General features: G+C 37.1%; 3 protein-coding genes across 9 annotated transcripts; all 3 read right to left on the bottom strand.

Moving 5' to 3' along the window:
• Positions 1-228: 228 nt before the first annotated feature.
• Positions 229-5431, bottom strand: LOC146387647 (protein-glutamine gamma-glutamyltransferase 5-like). 4 transcript variants are annotated; one of them, XM_084929410.1, is made up of 14 exons: positions 5324-5431; positions 4923-5105; positions 4581-4814; positions 4054-4172; positions 3563-3691; positions 3034-3211; positions 2685-2820; positions 2481-2584; positions 2148-2387; positions 1945-2007; positions 1641-1853; positions 1350-1507; positions 875-1011; positions 229-516 (listed from the first exon to the last, which is right to left on the bottom strand). In XM_084929410.1, exons 1-14 carry the CDS (start codon positions 5328-5330, stop codon positions 363-365), a joined length of 2055 nt encoding a protein of 684 aa, XP_084785536.1. In that variant the 5' UTR covers positions 5331-5431; the 3' UTR covers positions 229-362. The 4 variants fall into 4 exon arrangements, with proteins under 4 accessions (XP_084785536.1, XP_084785535.1, XP_084785538.1 ...); XM_084929409.1 differs by lacking the exon at positions 5324-5431 and having other exon boundaries at positions 4923-5308; XM_084929412.1 differs by lacking the exon at positions 5324-5431 and having other exon boundaries at positions 230-516; positions 4993-5105.
• A 3175-nt stretch (positions 5432-8606) lies between these two features.
• On the bottom strand, positions 8607-13928 carry tgm5l (transglutaminase 5, like). Of its 4 annotated transcripts, XM_084929406.1 has the most exons (14): positions 13821-13928; positions 13420-13602; positions 13078-13311; positions 12551-12669; positions 12058-12186; positions 11529-11706; positions 11180-11315; positions 10976-11079; positions 10643-10882; positions 10440-10502; positions 10136-10348; positions 9845-10002; positions 9310-9446; positions 8607-8951 (listed from the first exon to the last, which is right to left on the bottom strand). In XM_084929406.1, exons 1-14 carry the CDS (start codon positions 13825-13827, stop codon positions 8798-8800), a joined length of 2055 nt encoding a protein of 684 aa, XP_084785532.1. In that variant the 5' UTR covers positions 13828-13928; the 3' UTR covers positions 8607-8797. The 4 variants fall into 4 exon arrangements, with proteins under 4 accessions (XP_084785532.1, XP_084785531.1, XP_084785534.1 ...); XM_084929405.1 differs by lacking the exon at positions 13821-13928 and having other exon boundaries at positions 13420-13807; XM_084929408.1 differs by lacking the exon at positions 13821-13928 and having other exon boundaries at positions 13490-13601.
• Positions 13929-18307: 4379 nt separating this feature from the next.
• Positions 18308-19815, bottom strand: pxmp4 (peroxisomal membrane protein 4). The gene is made up of 4 exons (XM_084929404.1): positions 19641-19815; positions 19347-19409; positions 19007-19205; positions 18308-18911 (listed from the first exon to the last, which is right to left on the bottom strand). The coding sequence occupies exons 1-4, from the start codon at positions 19751-19753 to the stop codon at positions 18642-18644; spliced, it is 645 nt and encodes a 214-aa protein (XP_084785530.1). The 5' UTR covers positions 19754-19815; the 3' UTR covers positions 18308-18641.
• Positions 19816-20797: the final 982 nt, after the last annotated feature.

The following is a 20797-nucleotide window of genomic DNA, read 5'->3' as shown; positions in this document are numbered from 1 at the left end:
TCTACATGACATAAACCTAAAAAAAGGAATTTTAAAGTTTTCCATGCACAAAATTTCTCGAGGGACTTTTCTTTCTTTATGGGGAAAGATCACCATCTTCAGGCCAAGAAAAGTAGTAACATAAAGACACTGATAGACTCATACACTGTGTGGCTTTTAGAAGAAAGGAGACAGAATTGAACATTTTATGATTTTATTTCTCAAATAAAGGTAAAAGTACAACAATAAATTAAAAAATATATATATCTTTGGGTATCAATGTTAATTTTTATGGCACATATACACATAAATAAAAAAATAAATAGCTGAATAAATAATATTTACATTCATCATTTACAGCATAGGAAACATGGCTGCAGGTGCTAAACACTGTTGACAGAGACCATCTTAAAGCCTCTGATGGTGACATTCATATTTGTGAGACACAGGCTGGCTTGCAGCATCTTTTCTCCCACCATGTTGGGCATGAACGGGATTGGCTGATCCACTCTTCCTCCTGGAGGCAGTGGGGGCATCCTGCAGGAAAATGTAGGAAGCTTATTTTAAAAAAATGTTTGCAAAATGTAGAAATTTATTCCAGTAACTTAGAGTGGCTGACTACAATAAACGTCCTGTCACTTTGCATCACGCCCCTAAGCAAACATTCAGTGATTATCCTGCTATGCAGCCATGAACATATACATGCATAAAACAATGCAAACATACCACAGTGACAAGTCAACATTCTCTCAAGAAAGACACAGTGTTCCTTTCTGCACTGCACAGTGACACTCCTCTATTTTAGAATTCCTGTCATTGGCAGGTATTTATGGCGTTCTAAAGTCCCTGTGGTGTCTATTAATTATTGCCCATGAGACAAAAAAATCATTCTTACCTAAACTGAACTTTGCCTTGGAGCAGCCCAGCCCCAGCTACAGTCAGTACTCCACTGACTGGGTGAGAATATGGGTTGATGAAGGTCACCAGGGCAATCTGTTCGCTGTGTTGCTTGATGGACTTTTCATCTGCAACCTGAAGGACAAACACATTAGTAAACCCAGAACATTTCCTCAAGTTCTCCATTATATAACTTTAAGGTAATAAATATGACATAAAATCTGCTGTCTGCAATGCAGTTTTTCACGGCTGGTTCATCATCAGATCAGATACGAAAAACCTGAATGCCCTTTAAATAATTTCTTATAACATTGCGTAGCAACCTATACTTGGTATCAAAACATTGGAATTTGTGCTCAAAGACATAAAGTTTAATTAATTCATTTTTTTAAAAGAAGTTTAAGTTGATGGATGCAATAAGTCTTTATGTGAGAAACTTTAAGGAGGAAATATTGACAATTTTTGTAAAGTACCTGTATGATGAGCTGTGGGCTGGTGATGTTGAACTCCTCTGAGCTCAGGACTCTCTCCTGACTGGCAGTATCCTCCACAACAACTGCAAGGTTGATCAGGTTATCCCCCACCACGTCTTCATACTGTGCTAGAGGGATCTTCTGCCTCACTACCTTGACTGGATAGAGGAAGTGACACAGAAATTAGGTTGTGTTAAATAAATAGTCAAATCCAAATAGATTAAGTTCTGAAAACAACAACAGTCCTTCAAAGGTGAATATTTTAGTTGTAGATGAGAAAAGTAAATGTACCTTCCATAGGTGCAAGTTGTAAGACACCGTGCTTTTCCCAGAAGGTGTCCGAGGGGCTGTGGTTGTATTCTTTTGCCTGGGCATTGAGGTGAATCTTCAACATCTTGGCTACATTCTGCTTGTTCATGATTTTCACGCTGAAGCTGACAGGCTCCCCAACAATGGGGGATTTGTCCAGGGTCAGGAAGACTAGCACTCCCTGGGATGAGCTTGCTGAATAAATATGAAAAAGTCCTCATGAAGAGATATGTTTTTAAAGAACTCTGTATAAACTCTGATGAATACATTCAAAACTACAAATTACCTCTTCTTAGTGTTGAGTCACCTGAACTTGAAGAGCTTCTTGATGAAAGTGTTGAAGTTGGGCCTGTGTTATAAAGACAGAAAGACAAATGTGAGTATGTGAGAGTGCTATTATTTCACTTTATCACTTTATTTCAATATATCACTTTATTAAATTGCATAATGTGCAAATCAATGAGCAGAATTCTAGTTTTATGGTCATACTTTTGATGTATTTGTAATCTCCTGTGATCTTTTGCAATCTGGGGAACCCAACAGCCTTAGTGCAGATGAGGGAGCCAACTCTCTCAGTGTCTTTGCTGAACCCGAGCACCTGACCCTGGCCCAAGATGATTGTATGGATATCAGCATTCACACTGGCGTAGACAAATGGGACATCATAGAACAGGTCCACACGCTTGTTCTTTATTGCTTTGACTGGTGCGGGGCCACAGCAGTACACTCCTGTGATGATGGCAGAAACAAGAAAGTTTTGAAGAAGTTCACAAAGAATTAAAGAGTGGAAGAAAAAGTTTAAGAACTTTTTTTAGCACACACCTCCACTTCTCTGCTGAGGAGTCGGGTCAAGAACTTGCCAGCCATCCATTCCAGATTCAAGATCCCGACGAGTCATCCAGCACTCCACCCAGACATGGAAGTTCCTGTTAAAGTCCAACAAAAGATAATGTTAAGCATTAAAATGCCATTAAAGCCTTTAAAGTAGTTAAATAATACAGTTTATAAGCAAAATATAAAACTGACCAGATGCTGTCTTTGGTGCGGCTTAACTTCTGCCCTGTTGCGCTGTAGTATTCCTCAATCACCAGGTTGCCATCAGTGTCATGAGCAGAGTTGAAGTTTGTGATCACACGGCAAGGAAGGCCAAGAACTCTCATAACTGAAAGACGTAATGAAAGCACAACTGATTTAAAAAAAGACTGTTAAAATATTTGAACACTGTCATGGAAAAAATGACTCGGTGTTAAAAAAAAAAGAATGAAAACACTTTATTATGATAGCATCATTTAGAACAACTGATTATTAAAGACCAGAATTACATGATCTAAGTTACTTGCTTTTATAAGCTTTTAAAAGATGAAGATATAAGCACCTGTGCACATGACAGCCGCAAAAATCCAGCACTGTCCATACTTGACTGGGCTGTTACCAGACTGGTTCCACTTTCTCAAAATGTCCCCACTCCCAGTCCACATGGCGGGACTGACACCTTGTTTGAAGTCGCCTGTCCAGTTCCCCTTCAGCACCCCACGGTCATCCTCACTGTTGATCTAAACACAAAGCACAACATAAGTATAGTTTTTACTGTTTGCACAGCACGTGCCAAAGATGCCAAAACAGGTTTGGGCATCCCATAATTTTCCATGTTGCCCTGGCAGTTTTACAGTAATAATTACAGTGTTGCTGCATGTGACATTTAGTGTTCAGAACATCGAAGGTGGTGTCTCTTCATCGTGTCAATGTGCAGAACATAGTGTCCCAGGTTAAGCCCAAGCTTGTTTAACAAGTAGAAATGATGCTCACGTAATAGATTGTAAACAAAAAACTAATGTGATTTATACAATTTGTAAAGCTAGTTAATGTTGAATTTGTGTTGCTAGACAGAATCTGTTGACACTCACCATGGCAGACACAACCCGGCTGAGGTACACGGGGTTGTTTCGGTTCAGGTAGTCCATCTTTCTGTTCTTTTTGTGCTGAGGGCTGACTTGGAGCAAATTCAAGCATGCCTCCAGAACACCAGGCTCATACTTTACAGGCAGAAAAAGGAAAAGAGAAAATTTGAGTACGTCCTGTTAAGCAGGTGGCTTGAAGTCAGATTTAAGGTCAAGATTTTACTATGTGCACACATACTTTAAGATGTTTTATCTCATTGATCCTCCAAAATTTGCACATTTATTCATTTTTAAATATTGTTTTGAAGAATTATTAAAGTGAACTGAAAGTGAACGCTGGGAATCTTTCAAAACAGTGTTACAGAGAATACGATCTTTATGCACTTTGATAAAACATAATACACTCATACATAATACCTAATTTAAAAGGCACATCTTCTGGTAATACTTTTTTTTTTTTTTTGAGTTGCTTAGTGTTCAGTTCGCCACTTTCTTACCTGATCAAAAGACCACGGTCTTTCAACAATGTTTGTCCCTGATCCCATAAACAGCAACCCAAAGTCACTCTGGATATATTCTTCTCTCTGATCCTCAAATGGGATGTATACTGTATCCTCTGCAAGAAATACATCCTGCATTTAGAACCACACAGTGTACTAACATTTTCAATTCATGTTCAATTCAACATTTTCAAAGAGATTTACAGATCATTCAGTCCACGGACCTATTTTATCATGCTTATGTTGACCTTTTTTATTTATAAATTTAGTGGCTGAATTTTACTATGAAACATAATGATATGTAAGGTTTTATATACACAGTTAGTCACATAGCTGTACTGTAGCAGACGCTTAAAAATAAGTAATTAATAATTTATTATGTATTCTACAATAATGTAATTTTCAATATGGTTTGTGTGTTAGGCCACACAAACCATATATGTATTTCTGATACATATATGGTTGCTGCAACAAGCTACCAAAATAAATCTGATTCTCCAGCACTGATAGTTTGCTTCACTTACCAGAACACCAGGGGTTGCAGAGCAGGATGAAATTGCCATATGCAGAGCTTTTCTGGCCATCCTGAGTAAGCACACACAGCTGCAATCTGTAGGAGCCGACTGAGGCAGAGGCAGGAGAGCAGATGTAGATAGAAGGTTTCAGAGGGTTCCACTCCTCAGGGTCAATATAGGCATTCCAGCTGGACTTGGAAGAGCTCTTGGAGAAGGTTACAGGCATTACTGCGTACAGGTTACCTGATGGGAAAATTGAGGAATGAAGTTAGAAACACAAGCAAAAGCCTTAAATTGTGGGTTAGACCACTTGTATACAAAAACATCCATGCAATATACTCAGGAAAGTACCTAGCATGACTTTCACCCTCAGAGTATTGATCTTAGGGTTGAAGGGTCGCCCTTCCAGCTGAACACTGACTTTAAATGGGGCTCCTCTCCGCACCACCAGAGATTTGGTGTTCCTGAAGCCATTCGTCCTATGACTCTCAAGGTTTTCTGATTGTTCCAGGTCAACATATTTTATCCTCAAGTCTGCAAGTTGAGAAAAAAAAACATTAAAGACTGTCAACATCATACATTGTCTGTAACAGTAAAAGGCAATCACGCACAGCAGTAATCATGGTAATAATCAAATCATAATCATAGTCTTCATCAAGAGTGAATTTGCTCTCTATAACAAATGAATAGTAATGAATTGTAAGGAACAGAAAAGAGTGAAAGCGTTTGCATTTCTGAAGATGAAATCTCACCTTCCATCTCTTAGTCTCTCTTTCTCACAGCAACGTTGTATGACTCCACTATCGCCCACTAAAGCTATATAAGCATTTTGCCCAACACTTCTTAAGCATTTCAGAAGGCGGGGAGAACGCAGTGTGACTTTCTTGAATTGTTACCAAGGCCCTAGAGTCATGCGAAACAAAACAACAGTGACAAATTTGGACATCTGTGCAGATAGAGGAATTGCGTCAGTTTAATGGATGAGACAGTACATCAGCTTGAACACCGAGGCCTGGGGCAAGAACAGTACCTTTCAGTGTTAACAGATGCTAGCAAACCTGATTTTCAATGATTAATATCTGTCGCATAGACCACAAACTTTGATATTCCACACAATAGAATCTGCATTCAGACGTCATGTTATGACACAGGATTCAACTGAAGGATGATTCTATTATCCAAGTCCTAGATTTTGTTTTACATATAGGTCTGTTATCCAAATATTATTGTTTACATCGTGTTCTAAGTTTATTTGCAGAGAGGCTTTTTTCTGACGATTTTGAATGAATGACACTTGTTAACGGCTAGTTTGATGCACCCACTATTTGAATATGTGACTAATACTATATTACAAAGTTATGCATATACAGTATGAGGTGGTACTAACTATTTATTTTGTTGACTATAAGGTTGAGTTGGATGTTCAAAAACTTGTTTGAAATTATTTCAGTTTTGTGACATGGCATGTTATCCTGCTGGAAGCAGCCAGCTGAAAATGGGCACAATATTGTCATAAAGATAAGGACATGGTTAGCAACAATACTCGGATAGGTTGTGCATTTAAACAATGCTAAACTGGTACTAAGGAGTCTAAAATGTGCCAAGAAAATATCCCCCAGATCTGCGGCAGCCTGAAACTTTGATACAAGGCAGGATCATTCCTTGCTTTTATTGTGTTCCCATATGGAAAAGAAATAGTAAAAACTTATATGATTTACTCATGAAAGTGGCCACTTTCTCATTACTTTCATATATTGTTTTAGTAAGTATCCAAAACGTACAAGTTTCATTATATAATTTTTCAATGGATATCTGTTTTCACTCTTGTATGCTTTTCATACAAGTTTCACACAAGACAGATACAAACTTTATAAGATTTATATATATATTTTCCATATGGGTTTAACCCAAATACTGGCCCTGCCATCCAAATGACCAGGCAACATTTTTCCAGTTGTCTGTTGTCCAGTTTTTGATGAGCTCATGTGAACTGTATATTCAGTTTCCTGATTTAGGGGACAGGGATGGCTGTTGTGGTATTCTGCTGCTGTAGCCCATCTGCATTAACATGGTCAATATACTGTGCAATCAGTGATGTTCTTTTGCATACTTTGGTTGGAACAAGTGTTTAACCTTTCAGTATGAAGCAGTCTGGCCATTTTCCTCTGACTTTTGACATCAACAAGTGATTTTCACCCTGAGAGCTGCAGCTCACTAGATATTTTCTCTTTTTAGATGATTCTCTGTAATCCCAGAGATAGTTGTCCATCAGTTCAAGCACCAGTTTCTGAAAGACCAGTCTATTCACGCCCTCTGAATTAATAGTATTTATACATTTAGATTTTTTTATGCTTATATTTATAATACACATAGCATAATAGAAAAAGCTAAAAATAAAATTATGCCACAGTATTTTATTTTGAATTTATCATAATTATCACTTTAACACATTTTCTAATGGTTTTCGTAGTCTTCTTTTACATGGGCAGCCTCACTGCCTGATATGTTTGGGGTTGAGATAATAAAATATGAAAGATTTTATATCAAATGATTCCACTGAAAAAAAATGTTCATCTAATTTAAAAAAAAACTTTATGAATGAAACTCCCACACATGCTTTCATGCTTTGAATACCTTAAAAAGACCCCCCCCCCCCACAGACACACACACACACACACACCCCACTGTTTGCACATCACGTCCCAAAGATGACAAAACAGGTTTTAGCATTCCATAGATAATCACAGTGTTGCTGCATGTGACATTTTGCGTTCAGAACTTTGAAGGAGGTGTCTCTTCGTCTTTTCAAACTGCAGAACACAGTGTCCCAATTCAAGAACATTTGAGCACATTCTGTTAAATAGGTGCTTTGAATTCAGATTCAAGGTCAAGATTTTAGTATGTGCACAGATTCTTTTAGATGTTTTATCTCTAATAAATAACATTTATCCTACAGAATTTGCTCATTTATTTATAAATGAACTCATTGAAATAAAGTGAAAGAATGTCTTTTTATGTATCCAGGATGACTTTGACCCTCGGACTATCGGTCTTAGCGTTGACTCTGAATGGGGCACGAGAGATTTGATGTTTCTGAAGCCATTTGTCCTATGACTCTCAAGGTTTTCTCAATGTTCCAGGTCAACATGCTTTATACTCAAGTCTGAAAGTTGAAAAAAAAAGCAGAAAACATTATAGACTGTCAAAATCATGCATTGTCCTTAACAGTAAAAGGCAATTAATCATAAAATCTTCATCAAGAGTAAATTTACTCTGAATGACAAATGAATAGTAACAAATACTAAGTAACAAAAACGAGTGAACGAGTTGTGAAATTGTGATTTTAATCATCTAAATAAATGTTAAATACCATTCTCTTAAAGGTAGGGGCTATTAAATAGTCTGCATTTCAGCTTTACAGTCTGAGCTATTTACCGGTTCAGTTTTACAATACAGTACGGTAATAGTTTGGGAGCTCTGCATAAAATAATAATCACAGTTAAAGACCAAAAATCTGCTCAAAATGTTTTGATGAGTTGGCTTGAAGATGCTGTATTATAGGCTGGTGCTTGAATGAATCTTTACCTTTAATTATGGGTTGTATATTGTTTTCTTTACTGTCATTAAGTTCCTAATAACCTGTTTGTAATATAGTTGGACTGGTATGATTGTGCATGTGCCGATTACACTGCCTGTCAGCTTAGCAATGATCTGTATATAATGCTTTGTTGCCAACTTGTTGTGACAGACAGTTGAAGTAGATTAATAAAGATAAATTAATTACACTGAGGGCAAAGGTGAGTTCAGTTTCATCTCATTTTGCACTGTTGCTCAATCTATAGATGCATTCTAATCAATCTACATGACATGAACCTAAAAAAAGGAATTTTAAAGTTTTCCATGCACAAAATCACTCGAGGGACTTTTCTTTCTTTATGGGGAAAGATCACCATCTTCAGGCCAAAAAAAAAGTAGTAACATAAAGACACTGATAGACTCATACACTGTGTGGCTTTTAGAAGAAATGAGACAGAATTGAACATTTGTTATGATTTTATTTCTCAAATACAGGTAAAAGTACAACAATAAATTAAAAAATATATATATCTTTGGGTATCAATGTTAATTTTTATGGCACATATACACATAAATAAAAAAAATTAAAAAAGCTAAATAAATAATATTTACATTCATCATTTACAGCATAGGAAACATGGCTGCAGGTGCTAAACACTGTTGACAGAGACCATCTTAAAGCCTCTGATGGTGACATTCATATTTGTGAGACACAGGCTGGCTTGCAGCATCTTTTCTCCCACCATGTTGGGCATGAACGGGATTGGCTGATCCACTCTTCCTCCTGGAGGCAGTAGGGGCATCCTGCAGGAAAATGTAGGAAGCTTATTTTAAAAAAATGTTTGCAAAATTTAGAAATTTATTCCAGTAACTTAGAGTGGCTGACTACAATAAATGTCCTGTCACTTTGCATCACGCCCCTAAGCAAACATTCAGTGATTATACTGCTATGCAGCCATGAACATATACATGCATAAAACAATGCAAACATACCACAGTGACAAGTCAACATTCTCTCAAGAAAGACACAGTGTTCCTTTCTGCACTGCACAGTGACACTCCTCTATTTTAGAATTCCTGTCATTAGCAGGCATTTATGGCGTTCTAAAGTCCCTGTGGTGTCTATTAATTATTGCCCATGAGACAAAAAAATCATTCTTACCTAAACTGAACTTTGCCTTGGAGCAGCCCAGCCCCAGCTACAGTCAGTACTCCACTGACTGGGTGAGAATATGGGTTGATGAAGGTCACCAGGGCAATCTGTTCGCTGTGTTGCTTGATGGACTTTTCATCTGCAACCTGAAGGACAAACACATTAGTAAACCCAGAACATTTCCTCAAGTTCTCCATTATATAACTTTAAGGTAATAAATATGACATAAAATCTGCTGTCTGCAACTCATGATTCAATTTTCACTCAACATAGAGAAAAATGATAGAAATTTTCAAAACCACCAATGCAGTTTTTCACGGCTGGTGCATCATCAGATCAGATACGAAAAACCTGAATGCCCTTTAAATAATTTCTTATAACATTGCGTAGCAACCTATACTTGGTATCAAAACATTGGAATTTGTGCTCAAAGACATAAAGTTTAATTAATTCATTTTTTTAAAAGAAGTTTAAGTTGATGGATGCAATAAGTCTTTATGTGAGAAACTTTAAGGAGGAAATATTGACAATTTTTGTAAAGTACCTGTATGATGAGCTGTGGGCTGGTGATGTTGAACTCCTCTGAGCTCAGGACTCTCTCCTGACTGGCAGTATCCTCCACAACAACTGCAAGGTTGATCAGGTTATCCCCCACCACGTCTTCATACTGTGCTAGAGGGATCTTCTGCCTCACTACCTTGACTGGATAGAGGAAGTGACACAGAAATTAGGTTGTGTTAAATAAATAGTCAAATCCAAATAGATTAAGTTCTGAAAACAACAACAGTCCTTCAAAGGTGAATATTTTAGTTGTAGATGAGAAAAGTAAATGTACCTTCCATAGGTGCAAGTTGTAAGACACCGTGCTTTTCCCAGAAGGTGTCCGAGGGGCTGTGGTTGTATTCTTTTGCCTGGGCATTGAGGTGAATCTTCAACATCTTGGCTACATTCTGCTTGTTCATGATTTTCACGCTGAAGCTGACAGGCTCCCCAACAATGGGGGATTTGTCCAGGGTCAGGAAGACTAGCACTCCCTGGGATGAGCTTGCTGAATAAATATGAAAAAGTCCTCATGAAGAGATATGTTTTTAAAGAACTCTGTATAAACTCTGATGAATACATTCAAAACTACAAATTACCTCTTCTTAGTGTTGAGTCACCTGAACTTGAAGAGCTTCTTGATGAAAGTGTTGAAGTTGGGCCTGTGTTATAAAGACAGAAAGACAAATGTGAGTATGTGAGAGTGCTATTATTTCACTTTATCACTTTATTTCAATATATCACTTTATTAAATTGCATAATGTGCAAATCAATGAGCAGAATTCTAGTTTTATGGTCATACTTTTGATGTATTTGTAATCTCCTGTGATCTTTTGCAATCTGGGGAACCCAACAGCCTTAGTGCAGATGAGGGAGCCAACTCTCTCAGTGTCTTTGCTGAACCCGAGCACCTGACCCTGGCCCAAGATGATTGTATGGATATCAGCATTCACACTGGCGTAGACAAATGGGACATCATAGAACAGGTCCACACGCTTGTTCTTTATTGCTTTGACTGGTGCGGGGCCACAGCAGTACACTCCTGTGATGATGGCAGAAACAAGAAAGTTTTGAAGAAGTTCACAAAGAATTAAAGAGTGGAAGAAAAAGTTTAAGAACTTTTTTTAGCACACACCTCCACTTCTCTGCTGAGGAGTCGGGTCAAGAACTTGCCAGCCATCCATTCCAGATTCAAGATCCCGACGAGTCATCCAGCACTCCACCCAGACATGGAAGTTCCTGTTAAAGTCCAACAAAAGATAATGTTAAGCATTAAAATGCCATTAAAGCCTTTAAAGTAGTTAAATAATACAGTTTATAAGCAAAATATAAAACTGACCAGATGCTGTCTTTGGTGCGGCTTAACTTCTGCCCTGTTGCGCTGTAGTATTCCTCAATCACCAGGTTGCCATCAGTGTCATGAGCAGAGTTGAAGTTTGTGATCACACGGCAAGGAAGGCCAAGAACTCTCATAACTGAAAGACGTAATGAAAGCACAACTGATTTAAAAAAAGACTGTTAAAATATTTGAACACTGTCATGGAAAAAATGACTCGGTGTTAAAAAAAAAAGAATGAAAACACTTTATTATGATAGCATCATTTAGAACAACTGATTATTAAAGACCAGAATTACATGATCTAAGTTACTTGCTTTTATAAGCTTTTAAAAGATGAAGATATAAGCACCTGTGCACATGACAGCCGCAAAAATCCAGCACTGTCCATACTTGACTGGGCTGTTACCAGACTGGTTCCACTTTCTCAAAATGTCCCCACTCCCAGTCCACATGGCGGGACTGACACCTTGTTTGAAGTCGCCTGTCCAGTTCCCCTTCAGCACCCCACGGTCATCCTCACTGTTGATCTAAACACAAAGCACAACATAAGTATAGTTTTTACTGTTTGCACAGCACGTGCCAAAGATGCCAAAACAGGTTTGGGCATCCCATAATTTTCCATGTTGCCCTGGCAGTTTTACAGTAATAATTACAGTGTTGCTGCATGTGACATTTAGTGTTCAGAACATCGAAGGTGGTGTCTCTTCATCGTGTCAATGTGCAGAACATAGTGTCCCAGGTTAAGCCCAAGCTTGTTTAACAAGTAGAAATGATGCTCACGTAATAGATTGTAAACAAAAAACTAATGTGATTTATACAATTTGTAAAGCTAGTTAATGTTGAATTTGTGTTGCTAGACAGAATCTGTTGACACTCACCATGGCAGACACAACCCGGCTGAGGTACACGGGGTTGTTTCGGTTCAGGTAGTCCATCTTTCTGTTCTTTTTGTGCTGAGGGCTGACTTGGAGCAAATTCAAGCATGCCTCCAGAACACCAGGCTCATACTTTACAGGCAGAAAAAGGAAAAGAGAAAATTTGAGTACGTCCTGTTAAGCAGGTGGTTTGAAGTCAGATTTAAGGTCAAGATTTTACTATGTGCACACATACTTTAAGATGTTTTATCTCATTGATCCTCCAAAATTTGCACATTTATTCATTTTTAACTATTGTTTTGAAGAATTATTAAAGTGAACTGAAAGTGAACGCTGGGAATCTTTCAAAACAGTGTTTCAGAGAATACGATCTTTATGCACTTTGATAAAACATAATACACTCATACATAATACCTAATTTAAAAGGCACATCTTCTGGTAATACTTTTTTTTTTTTTTTTTGAGTTGCTTAGTGTTCAGTTCACGACTTTCTTACCTGATCAAAAGACCACGGTCTTTCAACAATGTTTGTCCCTGATCCCATAAACAGCAACCCAAAGTCACTCTGGATATATTCTTCTCTCTGATCCTCAAATGGGATGTATACTGTATCCTCTGCAAGAAATACATCCTGCATTTAGAACCACACAGTGTACTAACATTTTCAATTCATGTTCAATTCAACATTTTCAAAGAGATTTACAGATCATTCAGTCCACGGACCTATTTTATCATGCTTATGTTGACCTTTTTTATTTATAAATTTAGTGGCTGAATTTTACTATGAAACATAATGATATGTAAGGTTTTATATACACAGTTAGTCACATAGCTGTACTGTAGCAGACGCTTAAAAATAAGTAATTAATAATTTATTATGTATTCTACAATAATGTAATTTTCAATATGGTTTGTGTGTTAGGCCACACAAACCATATATGTATTTCTGATACATATATGGTTGCTGCAACAAGCTACCAAAATAAATCTGATTCTCCAGCACTGATAGTTTGCTTCACTTACCAGAACACCAGGGGTTGCAGAGCAGGATGAAATTGCCATATGCAGAGCTTTTCTGGCCATCCTGAGTAAGCACACACAGCTGCAATCTGTAGGAGCCGACTGAGGCAGAGGCAGGAGAGCAGATGTAGATAGAAGGTTTCAGAGGGTTCCACTCCTCAGGGTCAATATAGGCATTCCAGCTGGACTTGGAAGAGCTCTTGGAGAAGGTTACAGGCATTACTGCGTACAGGTTACCTGATGGGAAAATTGAGGAATGAAGTTAGAAACACAAGCAAAAGCCTTAAATTGTGGGTTAGACCACTTGTATACAAAAACATCCATGCAATATACTCAGGAAAGTACCTAGCATGACTTTCACCCTCAGAGTATTGATCTTAGGGTTGAAGGGTCGCCCTTCCAGCTGAACACTGACTTTAAATGGGGCTCCTCTCCGCACCACCAGAGATTTGGTGTTCCTGAAGCCATTCGTCCTATGACTCTCAAGGTTTTCTGATTGTTCCAGGTCAACATTTTTTATCCTCAAGTCTGCAAGTTGAGAAAAAAAAACATTAAAGACTGTCAACATCATACATTGTCTGTAACAGTAAAAGGCAATCACGCACAGCAGTAATCATGGTAATAATCAAATCATAATCATAGTCTTCATCAAGAGTGAATTTGCTCTCTATAACAAATGAATAGTAATGAATTGTAAGGAACAGAAAAGAGTGAAAGAGTTTGCATTTCTGAAGATGAAATCTCACCTTCCATCTCTTAGTCTCTCTTTCTCACAGCAACGTTGTATGACTCCACTATCGCCCACTAAAGCTATATAAGCATTTTGCCCAACCCTTCTTAAGCATTTCAGAAGGCGGGGAGAACGCAGTGTGACTTTCTTGAATTGTTACCAAGGCCCTAGAGTCATGCGAAACAAAACAACAGTGACAAATTTTGGCAATCCTCCCCTCCCTGCATCTGTGCAGATAGAGGAATTGCATCAGTTTAATGGATGAGACAGTACATTGTGTTCTAAGTTTATTTGCAGAGAGGCTTTTTTCTGACGCTTTTGAATGAATGACACTTGTTAACGGCTAGTTTGATGCACCCACTATTTGAATATGTGACTAATACTGTATTATAAAGTTATGCATATACAGTATGAGGTGGTACTAACTATTTATTTTGTTGACTATAAGGTTGAGTTGGATGTTCAAAAACTTGTTTGAAATTATTTCAGTTTTGTGACATGGCACATTATCCTGCTGGAAGCAGCCAGCTGAAAATGGGCACAATATTGTCACAAAGATAAGGACATGGTTAGCAACAATACTCGGATAGGTTGTGCATTTAAACAATGCTAAACTGGTACTAAGGAGTCTAAAATGTGCCAAGAAAACATTCCCCAGAGCTGCGGCAGCCTGAAACTTTGATACAAAGCAGGATCATTTCTTGCTTTCATTGTGTTTAACCCAAATACTGGCCCTGCCATCCAAATGACCAGGCAACATTTTTCCAGTTGTCTGTTGTCCAGTTTTTGATGAGCTCATGTGAACTGTATATTCAGTTTCCTGATTTAGGGGACAGGGATGGCTGTTGTGGTATTCTGCTGCTGTAGCCCATCTGCATTAACATGTTCAATATACTGTGCAATCAGTGATGTTCTTTTGCATACTTTGGTTGGAACAAGTGTTTAACCTTTCAGTATGAAGCAGTCTGGCCATTTTCCTCTGACTTTTGACATCAACAAGTGATTTTCACCCTGAGAGCTGCAGCTCACTAGATATTTTCTCTTTTTAGATGATTCTCTGTAATCCTAGGGATAGTTGTCCATCAGTTCAAGCACCAGTTTCTGAAAGACCAGTCTATTCACACCCTCTGGATGACGTACTATCCTTTTCACTATTACCACCTTTATATTTCATAGTAAAATATCAATATCAATAATAACAGTTTGTTGCAAAACACTTGCTTATTTTAATAATCTCAACAGCTTTAAAATGTCAGGTATTTATACATTTTGATTTTATATATTTATAATATACATAGCGTAAAAGAAAAAAAATCATATTTTATTTTGAATTCATTAAATATATATATATATATATATATATATCAGTTCAGCACAGTTTCTGGTGGTTTTCATAGTTGTGTTTTACATGGGCAGCCTCCCTGCCTGACATGTTTGGAGATGAGATACTAAACTATGAAAGATTTTATCTTGTATGAATTCACTGGAAAAAATGTCCAATCTATTCTAAAAAAATTAATTAGACTCCCACATGCTTTCACGCTTTGATTACATTAAAAAGAGTCACAAAAATATGCATACCAACCCACCTAGTCCACCCTGTTACTGTGGAAAACAGTAACTGGGTGGACAATAAGAAAGAGCATGTTTTATGCTTAAGTCAGCTATTATTATTTGTATGATGCACAACAGGGTTGCGTGTGAATAGAAAATTTGTTTTAAACATTTTTATAAACCATATGATCAAATTTATAAGAAATACTGGTTTATGTTGTAAATAAATGTAACCTGGTGGACATGTGATGATAAACCATCAGTGAACCACTGTGAAACATGAAAAAATGGCTGATGAAAGAGTATTTTCTCTTTGTCTCGTAGATGATTTCCCTTCAAAAATATATAACTTACTATAAGCAATAAAACTAGAGGACCAATGAGGAGTGTGTTTCTTTTTATACAATTTTAAAAGAAAATGTTAGCAGATAAACTGGAAACAATTTTTTTCATGTTTCTTGTTTGACTTTATGAATTGTTGGGTTTCTTAGCAGGATAACACATGAGACCAGAGTGGGAGTCTATTTTCAGACAAATAGACCACTTTCACAGACTTCCCTCTGGGCTTTGCTTTATCTCTATAATTGTTAATTCTGTATACCTACTGCTGTAAAAACAACTTTTTCCCAGCAGACATTTTATCACGCACACAGATGACACTGCTTTAGTACGCCCCTACATGATTTGTTAAGGTAAATCATCATGGTAACAATAACCAATAAGTTGTTAGGAACTGCGTTTCCTATTTTAGAAAGTGGCATCTTCTTTTTTGCCTCCTCTTTTCAACTCTTGCCATCCGCATGGCACTATTGCCCCCCACTTGCTCACAAAAGAAAAGATCTTTAGTTCCATATTGGTGTATAGAAATATCATGATTTCCCCAGAGGGACAAATAAATATAGACGAGTGACAAAGGCCTTTTCTTCTTTTCTTTTCTTGTCTACATTTCTTAATGCAAAATGAAGACATTTAAAATGATGCCAAATGCAATGAGGCTACATGAATATTAAAATCACCCTCTGTAATTATTTTATCTGAGCTGAACACTAAAAAAGCTGAGCACTTAAAAAAGAGAGATTAGACTTAAGGGGCAGGAGGAAAAATGGACAACAACAAATAACAACAACGCTTTCCAGTTAGGGTGGCTAAGAGTAAGGTTTTCAAATGAAAGACATGTGATTTTTATTAATTATACATCTCCCTCAACTCTGTAAAGCAAAAGGTTAGAGCAGCTATCCATAAATGAGTAACAAAGCTAAACTATGAAGACAGAATTGGCCATTACATACATTCATACACACTCATGCGCAGTTCCCCCCCGTCACTTGATCTCTTTACACGAACATTCCTTAGGTTTTGTAATTCATTGATTAATCCACCTCAAATAAGTTGTTGCACAAGGATATGGAGTTTTTCCCCAGAATAGAAGCGTGGGAGGTTAGCTATTTGAAACTCGTCATTGTTCACTCTGGTTTGCCTCTTAATGAAACTAGCATCATCATTGCACAAATCTTTTTGTAGTGAAGGAGTGCTCACCCACTTATAATTACAAGCACGCACAATATCTTGGGTGGGAAGCATTTTTGGAGAGTACTGACTCACTCTCATGAATTTTAACTGTTACTTTCTATGTTTCATATCTGCCTGGATTATACTTTTCTTGCTCAAATCGTAACATAAGCCATTTGTTGAAAAGTGTTAGTGTAAGAGTGAACAGTACTCTGTTGCATTATTTTACATCAACAGTGTTTTTAGTTGAAGTTGTTTGATATTTTATTTTTTAACATTTGACATTTAACAAGTAACACCAGTGCCTTTTAGTCGCAGCACATATATAATCTTTTTTTGTCTACACAGAAGGACTGTTCATGGAGTACGGTGTAAGTGTACTTAGCCTATATTTACTTTTAACAGATAGTATTATCTAAATTATAGAAATAAGCACATTCGTTCAGAACAGCCCTTTTATGGTGTTATAATAATATGTACAGTATTATTACCACCAATGGGTAAGTAAAATTCTGATGCTCTAAATCCTGGACTGTCGTGGCCAAATTAAAGGTGTTTTTTATTTTTTATTTTATATATCGTTAGTGTTATTTACCAATGGAGAGCATAAAGTAACATTAAATTGAAACATTGAAAGTCATCATCCATGTCAGTGTCACTTCTCATTTGAATTTCGCATCAAAAGTGATTCTGTAAGTTTGACACTAGGATGTAATTTCATAAGGAATGCATAAGCACAAGTACTATTATCATCAGTGAGCTGACAGTTCTAGCTGAACTACCTGGCCACCTGGGGGTGTTCTGTGTGGAGTTTGCATGCATGTACAACATGCCCAAAAGTCTGCATGTGAATGACTGTCTCTGTGTGATAGGCCTGTTATAGACTGCCCTGGGTGCAGGTCTCTCTCTATGTAGCAGTTAGGTTAGGCTCCAACACCGCTGTGACCCTGAATTGTCCAAGCATATTGTTTTGTTGAACAATATGCTATTGTTCAACAAAATGATGCAATCAAAAAGTGATGATTAACCCTTTGAAGATTTCACTCTACATTAAATATTATATAACAATGGCACACCTTGAGTCACTAAGACAAACTAACAAAATCTGCAACATGCAAATCCAGTATTTCTTCTGCATGCATTGCTGGGAGGAGTTCAGGCGTAAGATCCAGCAGTATGAGAAAATAATTATTTCATAAAAAAAAAAAAACGTAAAAAAAAAAATATGTGTCATTATGCTTCATCATTCAAACTTGCAGAATGCATTGCAGAAAGAACATTAACAGTTCATATATAAGTTAAAAATAACAGCTGTCATTGCTTTGTTACTGAATGAATGTTAAAGAATGTTTTAATTTTTTTTTAAATAAATCAGCTGACAACTTAAGGTGACACAAATATGTCAATGTGTAGCTACAGGTTTACAAGAGATAACAGAAATTTAATTTAGTTGTTTATTAATTCTTCAATTATACGGCAACTACATTTAGTGACATAGCTCTGGAAAATCAGAAACTCCAACAATCTGTACAATCAGATAAAATATGAACACAAAATCATAAGAAGTACTGCAACCATTGCCTTTCAGCAATGGTACTTAAATATGATGGTTGAGCACTTTAGCTAGAAACTTGGTTGATACTGACAAACAGAAAAGAATTAGGACATTCAAATACAAACTTCAGTGTCAAACATTTAAAAAGGCAAAATTCAATCATATTTAGAATAGTGATTAAAAAAAACATTATTTTACAAAAAATAAAACAATAAACCTTCAGTTTTGGGCAGCAGTCCTTGGCTTATTGTAAACTAGGAAGTCTGAGATGTCATGCCACACGTTGCTGTCATGATAGAGGTAGTTCATGGAGGACTGCAGTGATGGCTGGAGTGTATGTGGGTAATACTCAAACAACCACAAGACGATACCCCAAACTAGTGTGGCAAAGAGTGGGAAAGGGTCATGCTTAGGCTGTGGGATGAATCCTTTCTCTACAGCCAGCCGAGACAGGGCGAACAGGATCCTGGACAGCAGGTACATGTTGATCTAGAGTAGAAAGTAAAGAGTTGTATAATCGGAACACAGACAGATGCAACAGGCAAGTTTGAAGTTTGAAACCCACAGGCTGCAGTTTGTCCTACCTGACTGTTAATGTTGTTGTTATCGCCAAACACTAACCATCCACCAACACAGGCAGCCAGAAATGAGTGAGACTGTAAACTCTTTCCTTGAAGTTTCTGCTGCAAAGCTTGCAGTCCTTTGTACGTGAACACAAAGCACGCCAGGTTTCTGGAGTGGGTGTATGTGGCCTTCAAAATGGCTTTGAACTTGTCCTTTAAACTAGAACACAGGAGGAAAACGGGATGTTTTAACACTTCAGAAGCACGCGAAGTGTAGCACAGGGTTTGTTTGGGTTTTTTTTTTTAAATATATATATATATATATATATATATATATATAAGCTTGAGATGTATGCCTTACCTGCCACTTCTAAATAGAAATGTCATAACCAGGGCATGTGGTGCTCTGATTTTGGCCCCATATCTGAGAAATAAACAGAGTGTTATATAAGTGCTTCGCCACCCGCTAAAAATCTCCACTTATTGTTATTATCCTCAGCTGCTGCTAAATCCACCGCCAAGTTACCAGTCTGGCTCTCTGCCATGACAGAGAACAACAGCTAAAGGAACAAGTGCAATAGTCCAGCTGATAGCAGTGTAAGTGTAAATAAGTAAATAGCGTAGTTAAGCTCGCAGGGTGCTCCACTGAACTCACACAGCGCCGTTCCTGAATCCCTTCAAAACTGCCAACGCCGCTTTGTATTTCTCCTGCTGTAGAAGATTATTGACGGTATACAGAAGAGTTCTTATCAGATCAGGACCTGCCATGACTTTCAACGGAGGCGAGGGGAAACAGATACAGGTGGGACACAACAGTGCAGAATGCTGTGCCACATTAAAAACGCACCCTGTAGCCGAGTTCTATTAAAGGTTCCTACGTGTGCAGAAGCGCAGCTCAGTGAGATGAAACTAACACTGAAGGGGAAAGCTCTAAAACACCACAAAACAGTACAAGTATTGTGTGGTTACTGAAAGTAAATAAAATTGTACAGGACGTGTCTTTACTCTTAGTTTTTTTTTCCAACATAGTCAGGATATCTGCTTAAATCCAACAAAATCTGAAGTAAACTTTAACTCGATGAAAACTACACAAAAAACAAACAAACAAAAATAATGGAAAAAAGAAAATAAGTAAATAATCAAAAAATACCGAAGTGTAGTAAAACTCTGTTATTTGAAACCGCTCCACCTGTTGAAAAACACACTTTAAAAAAGAAAGAAGAAAAATATATTTACAGGTAATTTAACTGAAAACTCTTCAGTATTTTTGCACAATGCCACGAATGACATGAGGAAAAGAGCCTACTGCACCTCATTATTATTGCACTGCAATTTATTGCTGACTGTAAATTAAATGCCTAATTTTTGATACATTACTGCACTAGTTATTCATCTTCTGCTTATTACATAATGCAAATATGAATATCTCATATGAAAACTGAAGTATTTTTATGTCAAAGTTCACTTTAAATGCAAGCCTAAGACCAAAGACCAGTTTTTGACTTTATCCTGCAAGAAAGGTTACAAATTTTAGGATGTTAAAATAACAACAAAGAGAGGCCATAATTTGTTTAGAGGTATCAGCATGTACACATGCAGTATTCTAGCACATTTGCCAAGACACCACCCATGTAATTCAGGCAGACACTTTACTTATGTAATAGATTCATACAGTTCCCCATCATTTCTTGTTCTTATCTTTAGAAATGTCACCTTGATAACTATTAATAACTTATAGTAGATAACTCTAGTAGAAATAAAAAGTACCATATGCTTATAATACAAAAGTCAAGTTTTAAAGAAACAAAAATT

Source organism: Perissodus microlepis, chromosome 5 (genome assembly GCF_051167445.1).
Source record: "Perissodus microlepis isolate ML-2025 ecotype Zambia chromosome 5, ASM5116744v1, whole genome shotgun sequence".
Lineage (NCBI taxonomy): Eukaryota > Metazoa > Chordata > Actinopteri > Cichliformes > Cichlidae > Perissodus > Perissodus microlepis.
The sequence above is the reverse complement of the archived record's forward strand: the minus strand, read 5'-3'. Positions and strand labels throughout refer to the sequence as shown.